The sequence below is a fragment of the Alternaria dauci genome, chromosome 1, assembly GCF_042100115.1.
Source record: "Alternaria dauci strain A2016 chromosome 1, whole genome shotgun sequence".
NCBI classification, from domain to species: Eukaryota; Fungi; Ascomycota; class Dothideomycetes; order Pleosporales; family Pleosporaceae; genus Alternaria; species Alternaria dauci.
Genome location: NC_091272.1, coordinates 2511039 through 2532799, shown reverse-complemented (window position 1 = coordinate 2532799; position 21761 = coordinate 2511039). Strand labels below are relative to the sequence as shown.

At 53.0% G+C, this 21761-nt stretch overlaps 8 protein-coding genes across 8 annotated transcripts; 5 read left to right on the top strand and 3 right to left on the bottom strand.

Moving 5' to 3' along the window:
- Positions 1-489: 489 nt before the first annotated feature.
- Positions 490-921, bottom strand: ACET3X_000773 (uncharacterized protein; the record flags this gene model as incomplete). The annotated part of the gene is made up of 3 exons (XM_069448105.1): positions 490-608; positions 721-781; positions 841-921. 3 exons carry the CDS (start codon positions 919-921, stop codon positions 490-492), a joined length of 261 nt encoding a protein of 86 aa, XP_069311015.1.
- A 487-nt stretch (positions 922-1408) lies between these two features.
- Positions 1409-4678, bottom strand: ACET3X_000772 (uncharacterized protein; the record flags this gene model as incomplete). The annotated part of the gene is made up of 3 exons (XM_069448104.1): positions 1409-2620; positions 2673-4493; positions 4550-4678. 3 exons carry the CDS (start codon positions 4676-4678, stop codon positions 1409-1411), a joined length of 3162 nt encoding a protein of 1053 aa, XP_069311014.1.
- A 724-nt stretch (positions 4679-5402) lies between these two features.
- ACET3X_000771 (uncharacterized protein) lies at positions 5403-10216 on the top strand (the record flags this gene model as incomplete). Its single annotated transcript, XM_069448103.1, has 4 exons — positions 5403-5904; positions 6001-9715; positions 9768-9872; positions 9931-10216. The coding sequence occupies 4 exons, from the start codon at positions 5403-5405 to the stop codon at positions 10214-10216; spliced, it is 4608 nt and encodes a 1535-aa protein (XP_069311013.1).
- A 328-nt stretch (positions 10217-10544) lies between these two features.
- Positions 10545-11865, bottom strand: ACET3X_000770 (uncharacterized protein; the record flags this gene model as incomplete). Its single annotated transcript, XM_069448102.1, has 3 exons — positions 10545-10718; positions 10774-11528; positions 11667-11865. 3 exons carry the CDS (start codon positions 11863-11865, stop codon positions 10545-10547), a joined length of 1128 nt encoding a protein of 375 aa, XP_069311012.1.
- Positions 11866-12712: 847 nt separating this feature from the next.
- Positions 12713-13625, top strand: ACET3X_000769 (uncharacterized protein; the record flags this gene model as incomplete). Its single annotated transcript, XM_069448101.1, has 3 exons — positions 12713-12929; positions 13000-13149; positions 13204-13625. The coding sequence occupies 3 exons, from the start codon at positions 12713-12715 to the stop codon at positions 13623-13625; spliced, it is 789 nt and encodes a 262-aa protein (XP_069311011.1).
- A 1569-nt stretch (positions 13626-15194) lies between these two features.
- On the top strand, positions 15195-17025 carry ACET3X_000768 (uncharacterized protein; the record flags this gene model as incomplete). The annotated part of the gene is made up of 4 exons (XM_069448100.1): positions 15195-15470; positions 15526-16152; positions 16205-16632; positions 16683-17025. The coding sequence occupies 4 exons, from the start codon at positions 15195-15197 to the stop codon at positions 17023-17025; spliced, it is 1674 nt and encodes a 557-aa protein (XP_069311010.1).
- Positions 17026-17299: 274 nt separating this feature from the next.
- On the top strand, positions 17300-19526 carry ACET3X_000767 (uncharacterized protein; the record flags this gene model as incomplete). The annotated part of the gene is made up of 4 exons (XM_069448099.1): positions 17300-17854; positions 17913-19255; positions 19303-19432; positions 19482-19526. The coding sequence occupies 4 exons, from the start codon at positions 17300-17302 to the stop codon at positions 19524-19526; spliced, it is 2073 nt and encodes a 690-aa protein (XP_069311009.1).
- Positions 19527-19960: 434 nt separating this feature from the next.
- ACET3X_000766 (uncharacterized protein) lies at positions 19961-21316 on the top strand (the record flags this gene model as incomplete). The annotated part of the gene is made up of 1 exon (XM_069448098.1): positions 19961-21316. The coding sequence occupies one exon, from the start codon at positions 19961-19963 to the stop codon at positions 21314-21316; it is 1356 nt and encodes a 451-aa protein (XP_069311008.1).
- Between the last annotated feature and the right edge of the window lie 445 nt (positions 21317-21761).

Sequence of the window (21761 nt, the reverse complement as noted above, 5' to 3'; positions counted from 1 at the left end):
GTTAGACCCTCCCCCGATACAAGAAGAATTAGTCTTTTGCAAAGTGCGCGGGGGCTTATCGGTCTTTCGCTTACCCAACATGCGAAGAGAAAGAGACCGGCCTGAGATCCTCAACACCATTTTGGCGTCGCAGGGCCATGGCATGCAAAAACAACACTACACCGCACGACTTTGTACACCGCTCTGCCCCACAAACACCGGATCTAGAACATGTTGCTACAGAATGGGGCAGTTTACATTTGTTGTTTCTCATTCGTTACATTCGTAGCTATCTGGGCCCTTGCAGGTGCGGTGTTAATGCAACGCAAACTACCGATGTTACTCGGAGTCCGTCGTACAGTAGTCGTACTGCATGCAGATGTTACTCCTTTGCCTGCTAGCCAGCCAGCCATGTATCCATTGGCTGTGGTAATACCCTTGCTTGCATCAGAACTTCTTCCTAGACTGCGTGCGGGCTTTACACCATGATAGCTTATTCAGTCGCTTCGCTTATTTGGTGACCTGGTCGACAGGCGCAGGCTTGTTCGAGTCGGCAGCTGCTGAGCCTTGGCCGGTGTGGCCTTTCTTCGGTGCGTCGCCGGCGCCAGAGGCGTTCATGCCTTCGATGGCTACCTCATGTTAGTGTTTGCGTTCCTTTTACAACATTTGTTTTTCCTTCTTTGCTGTCGTTTGGAGAGCGTGAGGAATGGATGAGGGGTAAGTGGGGCAGACGAGTCGTACCTTCGCCCTTCTCAATCTCCGGCATGGGAGCGACGTTGTTCTTTGTGTGCTGGAGAGTTGCCTGATATATGGTCAGAGTCGAGCTCCTCACACGTCTTTGTAGGAGATGATGGTACGTACGTCTCCAGAGGCACCGTGAACAGCGTCCTGGCCAGCCTCAATGGGGCCGTTGTCTGAAGATCCGTCTCCGTTGCGAGGCATTGTGAAGTGTGAGTAAGATTTGGTTGGTGTGATAGTTTGGTTTGATTTGGAGGGAATAGCAGTGGAAGATGGATTGGTAGGAGGGGTGGAAGCTCCAGTCGTGTTCAATTTCTATCATCGCGATGAGGTAAATTGCTGTGATGTCATGGTGGAGAAAGGGTGACTGCGGAGCGGGTCATACTCACGTACAACACCGTTCCTGACAGCCATGACCACTTCTATCTTGATTCAAATTTATGTAATACATTTTGCAATCCTCGCTGTGTTCTGTTTCACTGTCGATTATGGGCTGGCGAACCAAAGAGGTGTGTCGTGGCTCCCTGAGAAGCTTATTGTGAGATATCACCCCGTGCATGATCGGCGGGATACAATGACAACGAAAGACCACCTTATTATTTGGCTTGCACGCCACTCTTGTCGGTGCCTGAGCGGCAGCTGCGAACAAGAGCATATACATCGTTCTGAGCTAAATGCACATGTAAAGGACTCATCTCGCACTTCTAACCCATCCTACTACGCCAACGCTGTATCCTACTAGTCCGCCCACCCTTTCGCGTCCTCTCTTTGCCTCCTCCTGCCATTTTCTCAGCTCGCCCACTAGGTCAGAGTCCTTGACAACAATGTCTCCATGCAGTCGTAGGAACACACTCATCCAGGCCTGTACAAGCTCGTAGTCTCGGCCTTGTTGCAATCTTGCGGTCAAGGCCTCGATGAACGTTCGTAGCTCTGTATAAGGCTCCGTTGTGTCAAGCGTGCGAATGGCAATGTCTGCTGCCGACGGCGGGAGCGAAGAGAGATGAGTTAGGAGAGGGGCATAGTCAGCAGTTTCGGTCGCATGTGCAAGGTGACGGCTGAAGACATCAGTAGAGGTGGCTGCGCTAGAGCGCGAAGCAAGCGCAGAGCTGGAGATGCGAGACTTTGGGTCTTGATCGAGTGGCGTGAGAGCGTTGTTCTCTGCCCCCGAAATCTGATTTTGGCCAAGTGATGGGAGGAAGAAGGGAGCCTTTTCTGGAGCCTTCGGAGCCTCTTTGGGCTTGTTACGGGCACGGATGACGTCGAGGTGTAGGAGCGTTTGCCAGCGGGACTTTGGAACCAAGCTCAATGTTGTGATCTTGTCGCTGAGTTGGTCCATGACCGGAACTGTGACTTCATCCTGATCCTCCTCTTCCGCTTGCTCTTCAGTAGCAGCTTCAACAATGGCGACGCCGCCTTCGCCAGATGCTGTTGGCGCGCTGACCTGGGCAATATCGTCTTCTGTTATTTGACGAGTTGACACATGCGTGAAAAGCGTTCGGTTTGTCCAGATATGCACACCCACTTCGCCGTCTAGGCCGGTGGCCAGGAACTCGCCCGAAGGTGAAAATGCCACGGTATTGCACTTTTTGGGCAGCTTCATAGCATCGATAAGATGGCCAGTTGGTAAGTCCCAGACCCTGATGGTGGAGTCTGAGGCTGCAGAGATGATCCATCGGCCGTCACTCGAGAAGGTATAATCGAGAGTTTGCAACGCAACATGGGATTGAGATGCCCATAGCTCTCGAATAAGCTTCTTGGTCGTGATGTCCAAAACGCGGATCGAACCATCGTCACAGCTCAGTGCTATCAGATCACTGTTCCGGTGGTAGCGCAGACCATTGATCTTGGTCATAGGGTACCAGTCAATCTCGTGAAGTAGAATGCCCGTAGCGAAATCCCAGAACTACGATGTGTGTCAGTCGACGGTAGCTGAGCAAGACAATTGTTGGACTTACCTTGACTTTGCCATCGTCGGAACAACTTATGAGCGTGCGATTGAGAGCATCCACAGCAAGACCAGTGATGGCTCCTTTATGTTTGCCTTCGCCCTTTGCAAACTTTCGTGGAGCATCTTCCGCAGAATCCAGAGCCTCTTCGGCCTGTAATTGTCGGAGCTTGTGCTGTTTTGCTTCTACCGGAGTGAGTCGAGCAGGGAACCTACGTCGGAATTGGCCAGACTGAAGGTTGTACATGTCGATGGAGCCACCCGCAGATCCGACCAAAGCAAATGTGCCGCAAGATGAGATCGCAACACTCTTGACTTCTGTGCCGTCGCCAGTGTCGAAAGCCCATCTACCCGCTCGTTTGCGGCCCCAGAACCAGGTTCTCGCAGTCTTGTCGCCAGCGTGCCCTGTGACGATACTCTCCCATCCAGTCATGTTGACCTCTACAGCTTTCTTATCCTGGCCCTTGACCTTGGATGAGTTATTCCATATGCCCGCTACGCCAGGCATCGCACCCATGCCACCGTCGCGATTGAGAGAACAGGCCATACAGGTGATTGCCGGAGCCTTCAGGTCTTCCAACTTGACATGGTGTTTGGACGTATCGGAATTTCCATTGAGGAGCCCCATCTTCTTTGCTTTCTTCTGGAGAGCACCCTGGCTGAGCTCTGTGCTTTGTCCATCTCGTCGCAAGCTCCAGCCCCACAGACTTCGGTCTTTGCTCGCGCTAAGAAGCCATTTACCGACATCATCGGAGCCATCTGAGTTGGAAGGAAGGAAGCGGAGAGTTGAGACTGGCGCAGCATGACCGCCGCGAGAATGCAGAATGCGCGGTAGAGGCGAAAAGGGTGTTTCGTCGAAGATCCAGCTCTTCAAGGAGTTGTCCAAGCCACTCGACACAATGACTGCCTGCCCAGCGAGAAATTCAATCTTGCTGATTCCACCACCGACACCTCCGCTCGCAGAGGGAGGCGGGCCATGAGCTCCTCGGAGAGTACCGGTTTTACGCCCACCTTTGTTGAGGTCCCAGAAGGTGATGTCGCCACTTTCATGGCTAGCTGTTGCCATGACACCGTCTTCGCGGCCATCGTCGCCGGCACCCAGTCCGTCGGTCCTGAAGGAGATGGAAGTCACTGCGTGTTTTCGCGAGCCACCCGTGTTCAGGCGCATGATCTCTTTGTCGGCACGGATATCATGTATCGTAATTGGACCTGACTGGTATGCGATAGCGAGGAGCGACAACGCGGGCGTCGGCTGTAGTGCGGTGACGGCGCCAAAGTCTGCTGCTGGCGGAAGGAGTGTATAGAGCAGCTTCCCGGTGCTGGTGTTCCATATTTCGACAGAGCCATCGGCTCGGCCCACGAATATCTTGTTCAAGTAAGTAGGCATGTTGCAGATGCAGCCAGAGAGGGCACTGGAAGAGGCGCCCTGTAGCGTCGTGTAGTGCTCCAAGGTAGCAGTCCTCCAAATTTCGATTTCGGTCTTGCCGCATCCTACGATCCATTCTCCCAGAACAACCAGCCTTGTGATGCGCTGTATGCCGCCGCGTGGTAGCTCCAGCTCTGCAGTCTTTTTTCCGCGCTGGAAAACCCACACGCCGGCCTGGGTTTTGGACTTGGGCCTTGACCAGGCCGCAAACACGACCTTCTTCCATGCTACGGTCGCAGTAATGTCCTCGGGTGTCTGGGGTCGAGTTATGAAGACGAGGTTGAGGCCGCGCTTGAGATCGTAGGTTTGGAGGGAGCGGCCGACCGAGGTTGTGATTTGGAAGGTAGTCTTACCGAGAGGGAGAGTGGTAAAGGGAACGCTTGTCGGCGACACTAGACCAACCATCTGCCATGGAGTCAGTTGTGCGCAAGTACGTGATGGCGTCGCTGGTTGGAGCTTACTCGGAATGGCGCAAATATCTTGGACTGGCGGACCAGCGACGCAGAGCTGGTGTCGCCATTGCTCTGTGTCTTCTGGCGTTTGGTCACTGGACCGCTGCTGGTACTTTCCTGTACCTTGGGACCTGCCATGTTATGAGTGTTTTAGGCAAGGACGACTGGAGCGCATGTATGGAGTAGTGTTCTCGCAACCTCGGACGGCGCGCGACCAAAAATTTGGAACGTGAGATTAGATCAGATTGAGATCAGATTAGATTAGATTAGATCAGCGCCAAGAGATCGACGCATCATAGGGGTCCGTCCGTCTGTCTCCCGCCGTGCATAGCACAAATGAGAGTAATGGGCTTCGATGCAGCCTCACCATCCTTCTTCCAATGTACAGCGCACCCATGCGTCTGCAGCAGCGTGCGATTGACCCTTGAACATTGCTCGAATACGTCTCGACCCGCGCCTACAATTGACTTCCTCCGGACACCAGTATGTGCCCTCCGGGCATACCAGAAACCTGGCTACAAGTCAGGCCGGGCGGGATCCGTTCCGATGTGATGTGCAACACGTGGCGCACATGTAGAGTGGACATCTAGAGCTCGAAACGGCACAGCATATGCATGCGGCGCACAAGTCTGTCCATTAGAATCAAGGGGCCTGACCATGCTGCCAAGTTGCGCTGAGTGACGTACCGTTTGTGAATTGCCATCTTGAGTTCCTTCCCGTCTAGAGAGCCGTCTTCTACTGCGCGCACCCAAAGAGATGAAGGAGCTGTGAGGATACTGTCGCCATACGTCGATTGTGCCAGCCATCCCGCGACCCTGCCCAATCAACCCCGCGACGCCGCACGGGTCCAAGGCGTGGTAGCATGGAACAGCCACTCTCCCGCTCAGCGAGTTCTGAGAGCACACGGTCATGGCGACAACTCTCGAGTGCGAGCGGCGCATCAGCAGCAGGCCGCAAGGCAAAGTCGAGCGAGCCCGAGACTGGCGGCGACAACGTAGAGCGTCCCAGTGTGTCAGTGCCTCTGCTTGGTCGAGCGGCGATTCGACAGAGCCTGCCCGCGCGCCGCCCCTCCAAGGCATCCGACAGCAGTCTCTTTGAGTACTTGGGACATGCCTGGTCTGGCTCTGCTGTCGACGACTCGGAACAAGCCACGCCAACGCTAGAGAGCACGCAGGGAAGTCTTGCAAGCGCGCCCGTAAACCCTCTGCTGCTGCCGGATTCTTTCCGACACGCGCGGTCTGACGCGGGCACTGCAGCAGCGACAGACTCGAAGCGGCTGTCCGTTTCCTCGTTTGTGTCTGCCATCTCCAACCGGGGCTACAGCTGGAGTGGAAGAAGTTCGTTAGCGGGCTCTGAACCGGAAGGTACGTACGTCATGGGCCGACACGGCCTCGTATCTTTTTCACATGCACACTGCGGACACTGATTTGTGACCCACTGACTCTTCCATTCCACAGCAGCACGGATGGAGAACCCACACGGCACCACGACGGCCACTTCGTCGCTGTCCGTCACTACCTCGAGCCAGAATGGCAGTCTGGGCACAAAAGCCTCGCCCACGCAATTGCTGTTTCCCCAGGACCACCAAGCAGCCAGCAATCCGTCGGCGAGCCCCAACACGGCCCCAGTCCACCCCGCCTCTCCCCACACCAGCCAGCCGCCGCTGTCGACGCAGCCCCGTCGCTCGCGCAGCCGGACGGCCCAGAGACGCATCAGCGGAAGCACCGCCACCAGCAGCAGCCCGGCGAGCCGCGACATGCGAGAGAAGAAGCAGACAAAGGGCATTATCGGCGTATGCGCACTCGAGTCCAAAGCTCGCAGTAAGCCTGCGCGCAACATCTTTGGCAAGCTCGTCGACGAGTTCGAGGTCAAGATCTTTGGTGACAAGATCATCCTGGACGAGGCCGTCGAGAACTGGCCAGTGTGCGACTTCCTCATCTCCTTCTTCTCCGATGGCTTCCCCCTTGACAAGGCCATTGCCTACACCCGCCTGCGCAAGCCCTTTTGCGTAAACGACCTGCCCATGCAGCAGGTGCTGTGGGATCGCCGCCTGTGTCTTGGTATACTCGATAAGCTCAACGTGCCCACTCCCAAGCGCATCGATGTCAGTCGAGACGGCGGACCCAAGCTCCCGTCGGCTGAGTTTGCCAAGGCCCTATATGAGAGGACAGGCCTGAAGCTCCAAGGGCCCGAAGACGGCACTGGTGGTGGATTTCCGGCTCCCAAGAACGTCGAACTCATCGATGATAACAACACCATCCGCGTCGACGGCGTCACCCTGACCAAGCCATTTGTAGAGAAGCCAGTGAGCGGTGAAGACCACAACATCCACATCTACTTCCACAAGAAGGATGGCGGTGGTGGCCGCAGATTGTTCAGGAAGATCAACAACAAGAGCTCAGAAAAGGATGATACCCTCGACGTACCGCGAGCCATACTTGAGCCAACAGGCAGCTACATCTACGAGCAATTCCTGCAAGTCGAGAATTCCGAAGATGTCAAAGCCTATACCGTTGGACCAAACTTCTGCCACGCCGAGACAAGAAAGTCACCAGTGGTTGATGGTCTTGTTAAGCGCAACCCTAGCGGCAAGGAAGTCCGATATGTCACCAAGCTGAGCGAGGCAGAGGCCGCTATTGCAGCCAAGATTTCAGAGGGATTTGGCCAGCGAGTGTGCGGATTTGATCTGCTGCGCACTGGAGAGCAGAGCTACGTTATCGATGTGAATGGGTGGAGCTTCGTCAAGGACAACGGCGATTATTACGACAAGGCGGCCAACATTCTAAAAGACATGTTCCTCAAAGAGATTGCACGGAAACAACGCAAAGACGCGGCTCAACATGCTGCTGCCGACGCACAAGCTGGCACAGACATTCCTGCAAAGGGTTCTTCAAGCCATCGCAAGACTCTTGGCAAACTCTTCAAGAGTCCTAGCATGTCGAGAATGGGGGGTCATGCTCACAACCTCCATCACATGCGGCAATCCAACACTATGCCTTCGTCACCCGAGACATCACTCAGCTCTACTCCTATCGCATCCTCGCCTAGTTTCGAGAAGCCAAATCCTGCCACAGTGCTGAGTCCAACAGCCTTTACTTCTACTTCGATGCCAGATGATCCAGCGTCTGAGCCTGATCTCGCGCTTCCGCCTGCATTCGAAGATGACGACCTGCCACTCGAACCAGAAAGGTCAATGTCAGAAGATCATCTCGACGTACCCCCTCCCGCGACGGCGGCGCAGTGGAAGCTCAAAGGTGTTGTGTCGGTCATTCGACACGCGGATCGCACACCAAAGCAGAAGTTCAAGTATACTTTCCACTCTAAGCCATTCGTCGACCTGCTCAAAGGCCATCAGGCAGAAGTACTACTGATTGGGGAGGTGGCGCTACAAAGTGTGAGCGATGCCGTCAAGCTGGCTCTGGACGAAGGCCTGGAAGACTCGAAGAAGCTGCGCGAGCTGCAATTGTATCTGAACAAGAAGGGCGCCTGGCCTGGAACAAAAGTGCAAATCAAGCCCATGTTCCGGAAGCGAAGAAAGGAAGAGCTTCTACCAGGAGAGACTTTGCCCGAAGAGACTCCTGAGGCACAAAACCTGGAGCCAACGGCTGAGGCGAAGGAAACGACCGAGGCCACCGGTGAAGAAGATGGACCTGAGCCACTTAAAAACAGGAGTGATTCCATGTCTGGTGTTACCTTGTCTCGCATCACCGCGCAAGATAACAACATGGTGCTGGACAAGCTACAACTGATTATCAAGTGGGGAGGTGAGCCTACTCACTCCGCTCGGCATCAAACACAGGACATGGGTGCAAACTTCCGCAACGATCTCTTGTTGATGAACCGGGATATACTCGACGATGTTCATATTTTTAGTAGCTCGGAGCGACGGGTGACTACTAGTGCACAGATATTCGGAGCGTCATTCTTGGAAAAGGAACAATACCCCTCTGAGCATATCTCAGTTCGCAAGGACCTTCTGGACGACTCGAACGCGGCAAAGGATGTCATGGACAAGGTCAAGAAGAAGCTCAAGACTTTGCTACGTGCAGGCGATAAAGCCCCGCCTCAGTTCGCGTGGCCAAAAGACGTACCAGAGCCCTACATTGTCGTTCGGCAAGTGGTGGACCTGATGAAGTTCCATCAGCGTATTATGAACCACAACTTCAAGAAGATCGAATCCGAAGCAATCTCGTCGCTGGCTGCACTAGCATCTCCACCAAACGGAGCTCAATCGTCAGGGCAATCTCAATTCACCAATGTTAACCACATTCAGTCGCGCTGGTGCTGTAATGAAGGCCCTGAATTGTTCAAAGAACGGTGGGAGAAGCTGTTCAAGGAATTTGGAGATGCTGATAAAGTCGACCCAAGCAAGATATCCGAGCTTTACGACACGATGAAGTTCGACGCCCTACACAACCGCGCCTTCCTCGAATGGGTGTTTACACCCGATGCCAGCTTTGTGGATGAAGAATCAGTTGTGGACGGGTCGAAGCAGACTACGCCCGACAACAGTTCCGGCAAGTCGATACCAGTTGGCCCAAGTCCATCGGAAGCTCAGCTGAAGGCGGAGGCTAAGGAAAAAGAACAAAGTGCTGAAAAAACTCATGAGCGCGGTAGCCTGTCCCATCGCATGGGTTTCAGGCGCAAGTCTGAGCTTACCATCAAAGCTCCTGCGCCCCCATCGTATGTACACGAGTCGTACTTCAAGCTATTTTCTGGTCTCGGGACCGCGACGTCCAAGGCACAGACTGATGCGCGACTTGTCAAATTACGCGAGATGTATCATCTCTGCAAGGTCTTGTTCGACTACATTGGACCACAGGAATACGGCATTGAGAGCGAGGAGAAGCTGGAGATTGGCCTGCTTACATCGCTTCCACTACTCAAAGAGATTGTTGGGGACCTGGAAGAGCTTCAGGCATCCGACATGCCGAAGAGCTTCTTCTACTTCACCAAGGAATCACACATCTACACATTGCTCAACTGCATCTTGGAGGGAGGTATCAAGACTAAGATCGAACGCAATGCTATCCCAGAGCTCGACTACTTGTCACAGATAAACTTTGAGCTCTATGAGTCGGAGAATGCCAGTATCGATGACAAACCGCATACTTTTAATTACAGTATTCGCATCACGCTATCGCCAGGTTGTCATGCATTCGCTCCACTCGATGTGTAAGTTACACATTGTAATCTTGTATACCTCGGTAGCTAATAACATGGATAGACAACTGGATTCACGCCATATGATTGGCTTCGCGCCTCGCCGCAGCCTCACTCTTCACCAAGACTGGAAAGAAGTCCTCGAGACTCTTCGCGCCAAATTCCATACGTAAGTTTCTCTCAAAGCTGTCAAACTTGCTTCAAGAACTTGTGTTAACGATGGCCAGCGTCAAACTTCCCAAATCCTTCGTCGCCATTGACCTCAGTGAAAAGGTCCCCGAGGCTTTCGAGCGTAGCACTAATGGGAACGGCAAAGAACACAACATGACGGAGGGCGAAGAGCGAGGTCGATCAGACGAGAGAAACGAAGACGCTTCGCATATACCTATTGCAAATGAGAAGGGCGAAATAATAAGCCCGGGGGAGATTGTGAGTCCGGAACGCTTGGCGCCGAATCAGGATATCAGTCCGACGGGCTTACAGCCGCCTGCTCTAGACGTGGTGAAGGAGTAAAGAGAAGACTAGGCGTTATTGATAGATTGGGTGAGTGTTCTAGCATTAAGATATTCCCATTCATCGGCCGGGATATGGCGAGTCAGCCTACTACCGTTTACCAAGACCATTCCAAAGTTCTCCATCATTCAGGGCGCCCAGTCCTCCTATCCTCGTCGGTTGGATGAGTGCTTTATTCTTTGTGATTCAGTACTGTATCGAGATGGTTGGAGTAAGTCGCTCTTTTCCGCCTGATATATTTTTTAACCCTATATGACATATCGGGAAACACACTTGCAAGAGCAATTGCGACTGCAAGACATAGAAGGTACACATGATCCCGGTTGGCTTATCTCAAATAACCTGCCCAGCTTTGTGCCGCAGGAGCTGCGTTTGCTGCAGCAATTGCGCCAGCAACATCACCCTTTGGGCTGTTCAGCCCAATCTCAAAACCATCGTAGCCGCAACTGTTTGGCGCCCCAGCTTCAGAGCCATCTAAGCCGGGGACGATCTGCCAGTAAAGCTTTCATAATACGTCAGCATGCCTTTGGTCAAATATGTACAGCTCTCATGCTTACCCACGGAACCCCAGCATCATTAAATACCTGGGCCTGCGTATCGAAAGAGTCCTGGAAAGCAGTCGAAACGCCCCACTCCTCCATCATGATGTTCTTTCCTGCAGCTCTCGCTCCGCTCAAGACTTCCTTGTCGCCGGTAATGTAATAGGCCCAGTCGGATGCCTTGCTCATGTACCCATGCATACTGATGATATCGATTGCATCGCACTGCATGGCCTTGTCCAGCGTATTGAACTCGTGGTCACAGCAATAATGAGATCCGCCGATACCGCCGGTGGCGACCTTGACGTTGGATGATCCAAGTACACTGCGCATTGCTCCAGCACGACCACAGAGCCAGTCATCTGGGTCATTGTTGTTCAACTTGTCGAGTTGTTTGATCAGAGGCTCGTTCTGGAGGTCGAAAGCCATAATCACCTGATCCAAGTTTTTCCAGGCGTCGCCAAAGTTTGGCGATGGGTAGTTGAGGATCTCTTCGAGTCGCTTGTCGTAGTCTGCTTTGGCCTCGGTCGAGGAATAGAAGGTAGATGCGTTGGTGTACTTTTGACAGTATGCATCGCAGGCTACGTCGCCGGTTAGTGAGTTGGCGTTGTGAGGAGATATGATGGCCTTCATCCCGTTTTCGTGAAGAAGCTTAAGGGTAGCGTCCAACGCAGCCAATACAGTGGTGTCAAATACGCCGATGGTTGTTTCGAGCGGTGGCATAGAATTGGCGATAGTGCTTCCTTTCAAGCACCCCGCAGAGATGTTTGTCACTACATACTGATGGTTAGTACTAACATCCCTCTTTCCTCAAGTCTGCCTTTACAAGTAAACACGAAGGCTTGAAAGGGAATTCTGGATGTACATGGGTATCACGTCATTGTGGCCTGCAGCATCGGGAACTTGCTCACCCCATAGCCTTACGACCTTTGCCCCCCACCCAGCAAGCGTTCCGATGTATGTCTTTTGCTCGGACGCAGACAGCGCATGGAGAAAGTACTCGTTGCTTCCTGCAAAGGATGTCGATGTTTGTCTCTGCGATGGCACAAAACACTCGACTGTTGTTGCTGCTAACTCGACCAGTATGGTCAAGAGAACAGGGCCGCGCATGTTGTAGGTGTTGGTCAGTTTACCTGTGTAAGGTTATAAAAAGAAGGAGAAAAATGCTATTTACAGCAGTACTCAGCAACAGCACTTCCAGCCATCATGAGGAGGCTCTTATAAGCCAAATTGATCATCCAAATTACCCTTGGTGGTGTCGCAGATACCCAAATTCGCCTATAACCGTGGCGTGAAGTATGGGGCCAGCCTTCCCAGCCATATTGGCCCTCAAGCCACCCCGATCCGCGATCGACTATTTATGTACCATCGAGAGGTTCAGGGTAGTCTAGCCTGTTTCCGTCAGCTGTTTGTGATGGAGTGGCGAGGAAGCACCCGTTCAGATGCTCCGCGGCACTGTGCATGCAGTTGTGCAGCCCGCCTCCACACCACGCCACTCAGCCCAATTGGCTCGATGAGCAGCCCAAATATTGACGGCTTCAGACTCACTAAATCTGGTACACGTGGGAGATGAAGACAATCCGCCCGAGCCTCATTCGTCACTATCGGACCACCCGCGTCCCTCGCTCGGGGTTGTACTTGCCGCATATTTTCTCAGCCTTACCTGTGTGTTGAAGCCGAATCCCATTTATATGCGCATGGGAGCCAGTAGGAGTTCAGTTTTGCATATCCATGTATGCGCATGCATGCATGTCTGCCATCACAACAACACATCCGTTTTTGGAGAGTGAAGAACGGGAGGGTTCAGCGCTCATGGTCTCAGCCTGCCCCCTACCTACAAAACGTGTCGGCTCGGTTCCGACTTACCGTTTTCTATATCTCTTTCAATATTTTCTCCACTGTGAAGGCGGTTCTTCTCGTTCTGACAGGCAGAGAAAAAAACACGCTAGCAGACATTATGATGTTCCGAATACGAGTCGAGTTCGCTCTTGCTCTTCTTCTAGCTTTGGCCAACATCGTGGCTGCTAGCGGACCAACGAGTATCTTTATCGACCAAATCGACGAATACGCTCTCCTAGCAACATGCGCAGAGCTCGAATTATCGACTATTGTGCGAAACATGGAGTACGGATGCGGAGATGGTGGCAACGGTGCATTCACGTCGTTTACTTGTTGTGAGTTTTCATCAAAGAATACGACATGCATACGAGACATGCTCTGACGTTGCATCAACGCCCTCTGTAGTCTGTTACGAAAGCTCTGCCAAGTTCTCCAGCATGATCGGTGCTCATGTCGCCACCGAGTGTCCTGACGATCCTTCACAGAACACGACTGCATTGAGTGTGTTCAGTAGTTATTGCGAAATTGGAGGGTCGAGATTGGCCGAGATTGCTGGTGAGTAATTTGGTGGTTCTCACTCGGAGCGTGACGGACTAACATGAGGATGAGCTGCAACCACATCCATAACATTGATAACATCATCACTGCCGTCTACCTTTGCTTCTCCAGCATCGACACCACAGTCAGCAACATCTACCCCCACAATATCGGTGTCGTCGTCTCAGCCAGGGGAAGCCGCCGGCCAGGCTCCTGCTTCTAGAAACAACCGCACGGTTGCCATAGCCGCAGGCGTTACTGTTCCGGTCGTCGTCCTAGCTTCAGTTTTTGCGGCCTTCTTTTTGTTCCGCCGTCATAGGAACAACAAGAAAAAGGACAGCAAATACAATGCTTGCGAGGTAGACGCTTCCACGGTCGACGCATCGAGGGCAGGCACATGTTATGAGGTCAGCGACAAAGGGCAGATCGCAGCGGAGATGCCGAACCCGGATCCTCAAGAGTTGGATGGTGAGAGTAGAGGGAGGGGAATTTGATTGAGCGTTTCAGTGATGAAAGTACCTTGAGATTCGGGCTAGGATAGTCAGTATGGTGTTTGACGGATTTAAGTTTATAGAGGTACTTTGCTATAAAGAAAACAAACAAGATGCGCCGGGATTCTAGAACGTGCAAAAAGGGTTTCTTACATCGCAAATGCAAGGAAATCACGGCCAATGCAGAGGACATGTTACTGGCTGCACGTTGGCCATGCGAATCCACTTGAGGTGTTCTACCTTCCCAATGGGTACCTGCCACTATATCAAAGAAGCATCTCGGGAGCAGGGCTGTGGCCACGTGTACCGACATTGTATTGACGCGAACAGCGGGCGGATCGGTTAATCGTTATCCGTTCAAATCGGAACGAGGGTAGCACAACAGGTCATTGGATAAGTGGAGACCTTACTCCACGTCATCTCTGGACCGAGTCGATAAGTACCGTTCCTTCGGGTTTCAACCACATGACCATGCTAGGTCTGACAAAGCTCTTGCTGCTGTGCTGTGACCTGCTGCAAGACGATCTCCAGTGTTCCATCAAGCTCATCCACAATTTCTGACTGTCACCAACCCTGCTAAACACATGCAGGTGGAAAGGAATACTGTTTTCAGAAGGGTTGGCCCTCTTCTCATCCAATTAGATAAGCTCCCCGGACAGACCGAGAAAACCGCATAAGTATGCTGATTCGACCATTGTAGCATGCGGTTCCGCATAGGTGATCCTTCGGGCCGGATGGCAGCAAGTGCATGTTCCGTAGATGCGCATGCTGAAGACAGCCAAATTCCCATTTACATCTGAAATGGCTAGGCGGCGATCGGATCGTTGAACTTAGTTCGTCCCATGTGACATGAATTAGTATATAGAAATCGTCCTACAAGCCTCCCTGCATACGATTTCGAAAACACGTCATTGACGTAGCGGGCGTTTGCATATTGAATAGTGCCCGTTGGAAACGATCTGTACAAGCATTACTGTGGCAAAGCCATCCGTACGGGCGGCAAGACCGCCATGGTAGCTTTCAATAGGAAAAAATCTTAAGTTGGCAATTGTTCTATCGGAAATACTGAAAACGGCAAGCCGGAGTGTCACTCGGCACCATATTCGCCTCGATAGAACGGTGTTATGCGGGGTACCGGGGCAGATCCAGCTACCCCGCAAACTAGACACTTGGAGAGTAATCGTCACAATCGCTTGTGTACGTGGCGTATCCACGGAGTGTTTCCGCACCCAGGCACATCCAGACTGCCAGTATCATGTCCCAGCCTGTGGCATGTCCATCCCCTTTAGACATCCGGCCAGATGGGATACTAGAGAAGATCGACAGAGTCTCCAAACGTCATTTGAGTATGGCGGCGTCCATAGACGAAGCGAAAATCGCCCTGGTTATCGGGCTCGAGATCGTTGCAGGATCGCGAGTAGCGTGGCGATCATGTAGGATTCGCGTGGGAGGGGTATCTTGTAGATTGACGTATATAAAGATAGCGTATGACCCATACCGTGCCCATCAGTGAGATCGACAGCAGCTTTTCATCTATCAGTCTTGTCTTTACTCAAACCCCATATTGTCACGATGGTTCACTTCCGGACAGACATTGGTGCGACGAATGAAGCGGCGGATCCCAGTAACGAGAACTATGCAAAGGAGCTCGAAACTGATGTGCTGATCGTAGGTGCTGGCTTCGGCGGCATTTACCTGATGCACAAACTTCGTCAGCAGGGTTTCAAATGCAAGATTATGGAGGCTGGTTCCAACATCGGTGGTATCTGGCATTGGAATTGCTATCCTGGCGCTCGAGTCGATTCTCAGGTCCCTGTCTATGAATACAGTATGCCTGAGATCTGGCAGGTAGGTCGAGTTTTTGCCCTCCCTCCTTTTGTCAAAACTGACATTTGTTCGTTAGGACTGGACCTGGTCGTGCAGATATCCCGGTACGGAAGAGCTGCAACAGTACTTTGACCATGTAGAGAGAAAGTTGGATATTAAGAAGGACTGCGCATTCAACACGAGGGTTGTCGGCGCGCAGTTCGACAAGTCTTCGTCAAAGTGGGTAGTGAAGACAGAGGACGGCCGCACAGCACGATGCAAATATTTCCTTTTGGCTCTAGGTTTTGCAGCAAAGCGACACTTTCCCGATTGGCCAGGTATGGACAAGTTCGAGGGAGAGATCCACCACAGCTCATTCTGGCCTGCGTCTGGAGTAGACGTCAAGGGCAAGCGTGTTGCCGTCATCGGAACTGGGTCGACTGGTGTCCAAATCGCCCAAGAGACATCGAAAACGGCCGCAAGTATAACGCAGTTTGTTCGAACGCCGAATCTTTGCCTGCCTATGCAGCAAAAGCCTTTGACGAAAGAGGAGCAGGACAGGCGGAAACAAGGAGAATATCAGGAGATCTTCAAGAAAAGGCTGACAACGTTTGCTGGCTTCCAGTACGATTACGTCCAGAAGTACACATTTGATGACTCTCCCGAGGAGCGCGAAGCGTTTTACGAGAAGATGTGGGAGAATGGCGGGTTTGAGTTTTGGCTGGTAAGACATGTCGGTCGAGTTTGGATGTCAGTAGAAACTTACATGTTTGCAGGCAAACTACAAGGACCTGTTATACGATAACAAGGCCAATCGCGAAGCCTACAACTTCTGGGCCAAAAAGACACGTGCCCGAATAACAGATGCTGAGAAGCGTGAGATTCTTGCGCCTCTGGAGCCCCCGCACGCATTTGGTACTAAACGACCAAGTCTGGAACAAAATTATTACGAGATGCTCGACAGGCCCGAGAACAAGGTTATCGATGTGAACAAGAGCCCAATCAAGGAGCTTACTGAGAAGGGCATTGTGCTAGCCGACGGGACGCTTCACGAGTTCGATGTCATCGCCCTCGCAACCGGCTTCGACTCGGTGACTGGTGGGATGAAGAACATGGGACTCAAGGACGTTGATGGTGTTGAGCTCTCGGAAAAGTGGAAGAACGGTACCTATTCGTACCTGGGAATGAGTCTGAGCGGGTTCCCGTAAGTTGCCAAGCACCCACGGCGTGTCGAAGATACTGACAGGATCGTAGCAACTGCTTCTTCCTCTACGGCGCCCAGGGTCCAACAGCGTTTTCCAACGGACCCACGTGTGTTGAGGTGCAGGGAGACTGGATCGTGGATGCCATAGTGAAGCTTCGAGAGCAAGGTATCAACTACTGTGACCCCACACACGAAGCAGAGAAGGAATGGCGGGAGAAGATCACTGAGCTCTCGGACGAGACACTGTTCCCACAGACCAAGTCGTGGTACATGGGCGACAACATTCCGGGCAAGCTCCGCGAGCAGTTGAACTTTGCGGGCGGATTCCCGTTGTACAGCAAAATGACGCGGGAAAAGCTGTACAATGGCTTCGAGGGGTTTGTTACAGCGTAGATATCCATTGCCGACGAAGAGGACGATTATCGTGTATTGTAAATTGACCATGTTCATCTTTTGTCTTGTCATGCACTCGTTCCGTCTGGGCATAGCTTGCATGGGGCTTGTTGGCCGCGGAGGAGCGGTGGTGGGCTGATGACGATCGGCGTCACATGGGATTTGCGCCGACCGACGTCACGACACACGCTTGCGACCTAGGCTGGCGGTCGAGCATGGCTGCATTGCTCCATGGAAGCCAGACGCGCCGTGCCCACCCAACACACCCGGTACCATGAGGACAGCGTTCCTTTTTGGTCGCCAATGCCTCCGCCCAGGCCTCCCTAAGCTCGCGGCCGCCCGCGCATGCACGCGTCCTTGGAGCACGGCTTCTCGCCTCGGCCGACCATTTGCGACTCCAAAGTTCAAGGGCCGACGGTTACTGTGGTCAGGTGCAGCCACGGGGGCGGCGGGCGGCGCGATACTCAGTCCACTCGCATTTGTGCAGGTCGCCAACGACGAATCGGGCCATGGAGACAAGACGCACGAGGAGGCCATGCTGGAGGCGTCGCGCAAGGAACTGGACGAGCAGGTGCCCCATGCGCTGAGAAACTCGACCAAGTACCGGCGGGGCATATACTTCCTCATCGACGACTACATCATCGAGCCCATCGCCACGGGATTCCGCTTTCTCCATCTGATCGTCATCTTCGTGCCCGTCATCGTGACGATCCCTGCGATATGGCTGGGCTCACGGCAGCCGGACAGAGACAACGAACGCAGCGGGACACTGTGGTGGTATGGCTTCCTGGTCGGATCCATGGAGAGGGCTGGTGCTGCCTTCATCAAGGTGCGTATTGCCGCGTCGGGACATGGCACGTCGACTGCAGACTAACCCTCCCTGCCAGCTTGGACAATGGGCTGCCTCCCGAACAGACGTCTTTCCTACCCAGATGTGCCTCGTCATGTCGACCCTCCACTCCAACGCCCCAGCGCACACACTGGAAACCTCGAAGCGAACAATCGAGGCGGCATTTGACGGACAAAGCTTCGACGATATCTTCGACGAGTTCGACGAGAAGCCACTGGGCGTGGGCGCCATCGCGCAGGTGTACAAGGCAAAGTTGAAGCCACACCTTGCCACGCTGCAGGACAACTCGATCGATCGAGAAGAAGCCAATCTAGCGCGCCGGATCAAGAAGAACGTCGACGTGACGCTCAAGAGCTCACCCTCGAGGGTGCCATCCAGCCATGTCGCCATCAAGGTGCTGCACCCCAACATCGAGAAGATAGTCCGGAGAGATTTGCGCATCATGGGCTTCTTCGCGGCTGTCATCAACGCCATACCCACCATGGAGTGGCTGTCCTTTCCCGATGAAGTGGAGCAGTTTGGTGAGATGATGAGACTGCAACTGGATCTACGCATCGAAGCCGCGAACCTTACCCTCTTCCGACGCAATTTCAAGGACCGAACCACAGCCTGGTTCCCCTATCCCTACACGGAATACACTACGCGCAACGTGCTGATCGAGGAGTTCGCCCAAGGCATTCCCATGGAAGACTTTTTGCAGAACGGAGGCGGAGTATTCCAAAAGGACATTGCAGACGAAGGACTAGACGCCTTCCTTACCATGGTCCTCATCGACAACTTCATCCATGCCGACCTCCATCCAGGAAACATAATGGTCCGGTTCTACAAGCCCGAGCAGCTAGACGTCTCAATCTTTGCTAGAAAGGAAGATCGAAGGACCGGACCCAAAGAGTCGCTCGATGTTACTGAAGAGGTACTTGAGCGTCTGCGACCCCACAAGAAGGATCCACAGCGGTGGAAAGCGAAGCTACAGGAGATTGACAACGAAGGTTACCGACCACAGCTCATCTTCATCGATACCGGTCTGGTAACGGAACTCAATGCAAAGAATCGCGCCAACTTTCTGGATCTCTTCAAGGCTGTGGCCGAGTTTGACGGTTACAAGGCAGGCCATTTGATGGTAGAGAGGTGCAGACAGCCAGAAGCAGTAATCGACGGAGAAGTATTTGCTTTGCGCATGCAACATCTGGTTTTGGGAGTCAAGAGCCGTACTTTTGCTCTTGGCAACATCAAGATTGGAGACATCCTCAACGAGGTTCTCTCGATGGTGCGGACGCATCATGTACGGCTTGAAGGCGACTTTGTAAACGTTGTCCTTAGTATCCTTCTCCTGGAGGGTATTGGAAGGAGTTTGAATCCAAACCTGGATCTCTTTGCAGGGTAGGTGATACAGCATGGTGCAAAGGGTCGTCTGCTAACATTGTCAGTGCTCTGCCAATACTTCGACAGCTTGGTGCGCAAAGTGGCTCTTCGATGATTCGTGGAGGCGACTTTTCGATGCTCAAGGTCTGGGTCGGTCTTGAGGCGCGCAGCTTCTTGCAAGCCTCAATTGATACGGTATGGCACACTACACTCGTATTGCACTGCATTACTAACGACCACTCAGGTTGAGCGATACGTCAAGTCCGACCAGCTTTCTCCAAATATATAATGGACTCACGCATAATACCGCGTGGGATACTCTATGTAACTCAAACTTCTACCCATTGTGAAAGAGACCATAATTAGATTCGGTGGAAGACGCAAGCCGACTCATACAGTGAGCTCAAAGGCCGAAACATGTATATCATCTGTCATCTGTCTTACTATACATTTGGGAGCCGAGACGTTGCAATGTCGTTTCACGGTTTTAAGCATCCGCTTACCATGAAGGGACTGAAGGGACGCGTCAAGGTGACAAGGGTCTTGTACCATGACGTCACGCATGGGGTAAGCTTCGCAGCTATGCAATACAACATCACTCTTCTCATGTACAATACGTCCTACAACCAACTCAGTTGAAAAATTGATAGTCTTGCCTCATACTGTTTTGACTGAAACCCTACATTCCTTACCTTCATACACACGACACGCCTGCCAGCAACAATGGAAGCCGGAGCCGCCGGAGTGCTCTACGCAGCCGAGAATCTACTCGAGGGTGCCGTCGCCCTCGTCAAGGGTATTACCCATCCGACACTGCCCATCAAGGCAAACCTCACGCGTATATCGTCCGTTCCCCTCGCTCGCTCGCATCACACCGTCTCAGTCGTCAAAGGACGCGCATACATCTTTGGAGGAGAGACCGAGGCCGGCAAGCTCGCAGACAATGACATGCATATTGTCATTCTACCGTCGAGCGGTGTTCTTGATGCCGACTACACCAAGTATCCCGCTCGCGCAACAAATGGTCTGGATGACGTACCAAACCCAAGAAAAGGACATACGGCTGCGGTGATAGGAGACAGCATATACATGTTTGGCGGCGAAGGAGAAGGTGTGGCAAGCGAGAAGGGGCGGGTTTGGGTGTATGATACAATATCAAATACCTGGTCTTACCTCGATCCGTTGGAGGGCACGCTCTATCCCAGCCAGCGAGCTGGTCATGCTTCGGCGAGCTCAGATCTCCCAGGCCCAAAAACGACGACATATGTCGAGAAGGCACCGCAAGCACCTGCCGATCCGGCGAAGAACGTTCCTGAACCACCGGAGGCTAATTCATACGGGACCATCTTCGTGGTCGGAGGTCGCGATACTTTGAGCAACGACCTTGCAAACGATGCGCTTGCATTTGATGTCAAGACGCGAACTTGGAGCAATATACCTACTCCATCAGGCCAGCCCCGAGAAGGCGCGAGCTTAGCACTCATTGGCAGTCGCCTGTATCGATTTGGTGGCAAGGGCATCGAGACGTTTGCATCAGGTGCAACCGAGTACGTAGACGTATCACATGTGTGGACGCACGCAGAACGTGGAACTACACCTGTCGCGAGCGGCTGGAGTTGGGAAGAAGTGAAGCACACAGACGGCCGAGGTAGTGCTGCTACAGCACCACAGGCGCGGGCAGACGCCGGACTTGTAGGCGTCACGACAGGCCAAGGGCGACACTACCTGCTCGCCGTTGGTGGAGAGACCGAGGATGGGAGCTACCTTGATGATATATGGGCATTGCAACTTGCACCTGAGCGCTACACGGCCGCAGCAACCAAAGACACCATCCGCTCCAGTATGAAGAGGGACACGCATGAGTCGCAGTGGGCCGAGGTGGAATATCGATATGTAGACACAAAGGGCGAAGAAGAGAAGGAGATACCAGGAAAGCCAAAGAGAGGCCTCGGAGCAAGAGGCCATTTCGGTATCGCCAAGGGCACAGAGGTTGATGGAGCGACATGTGTAGTGTGGGGTGGTGTTGACACGAACGGTAGTGTATTAGACGATGGTTGGATGATTACTGTTGACAGGTGAGCTGTCATGTCGTGCTCTCATGGTTACAGATGGAGCATGTACTTCAAACATGCATTTGCAGCGAATAATGTTCGACCACCAAGAACGTGGTCAACTTGTGCATCTTCGGTGCTAGTATCTTCTTGATTTTCCTATCCCTAACAAAGTTGTAGATGCGACGCTCGGGGCAACTGCTGGCGAAATGATGCGGCAAACAGCACCAGGCCTCGAGAACCTCCTAGCCATCTGGATCGGCGCTGCGCGACGCTCACATCGTCTTTGTATTCTCGCGCATAGGTATTGGATGCTGTCAAGCGCAATCAACGCCTTGACACCTGCTCTTCGAGGCTATCGCGGTCTGTATTGGCGGAGTGGGTGTAAAGGTGAAACAACAAAGCTCGCCCAATCAGGAAAGTGACGGCAAAACACCACCAATCCACGGCTGGACCACAAGGCGACTACCCGC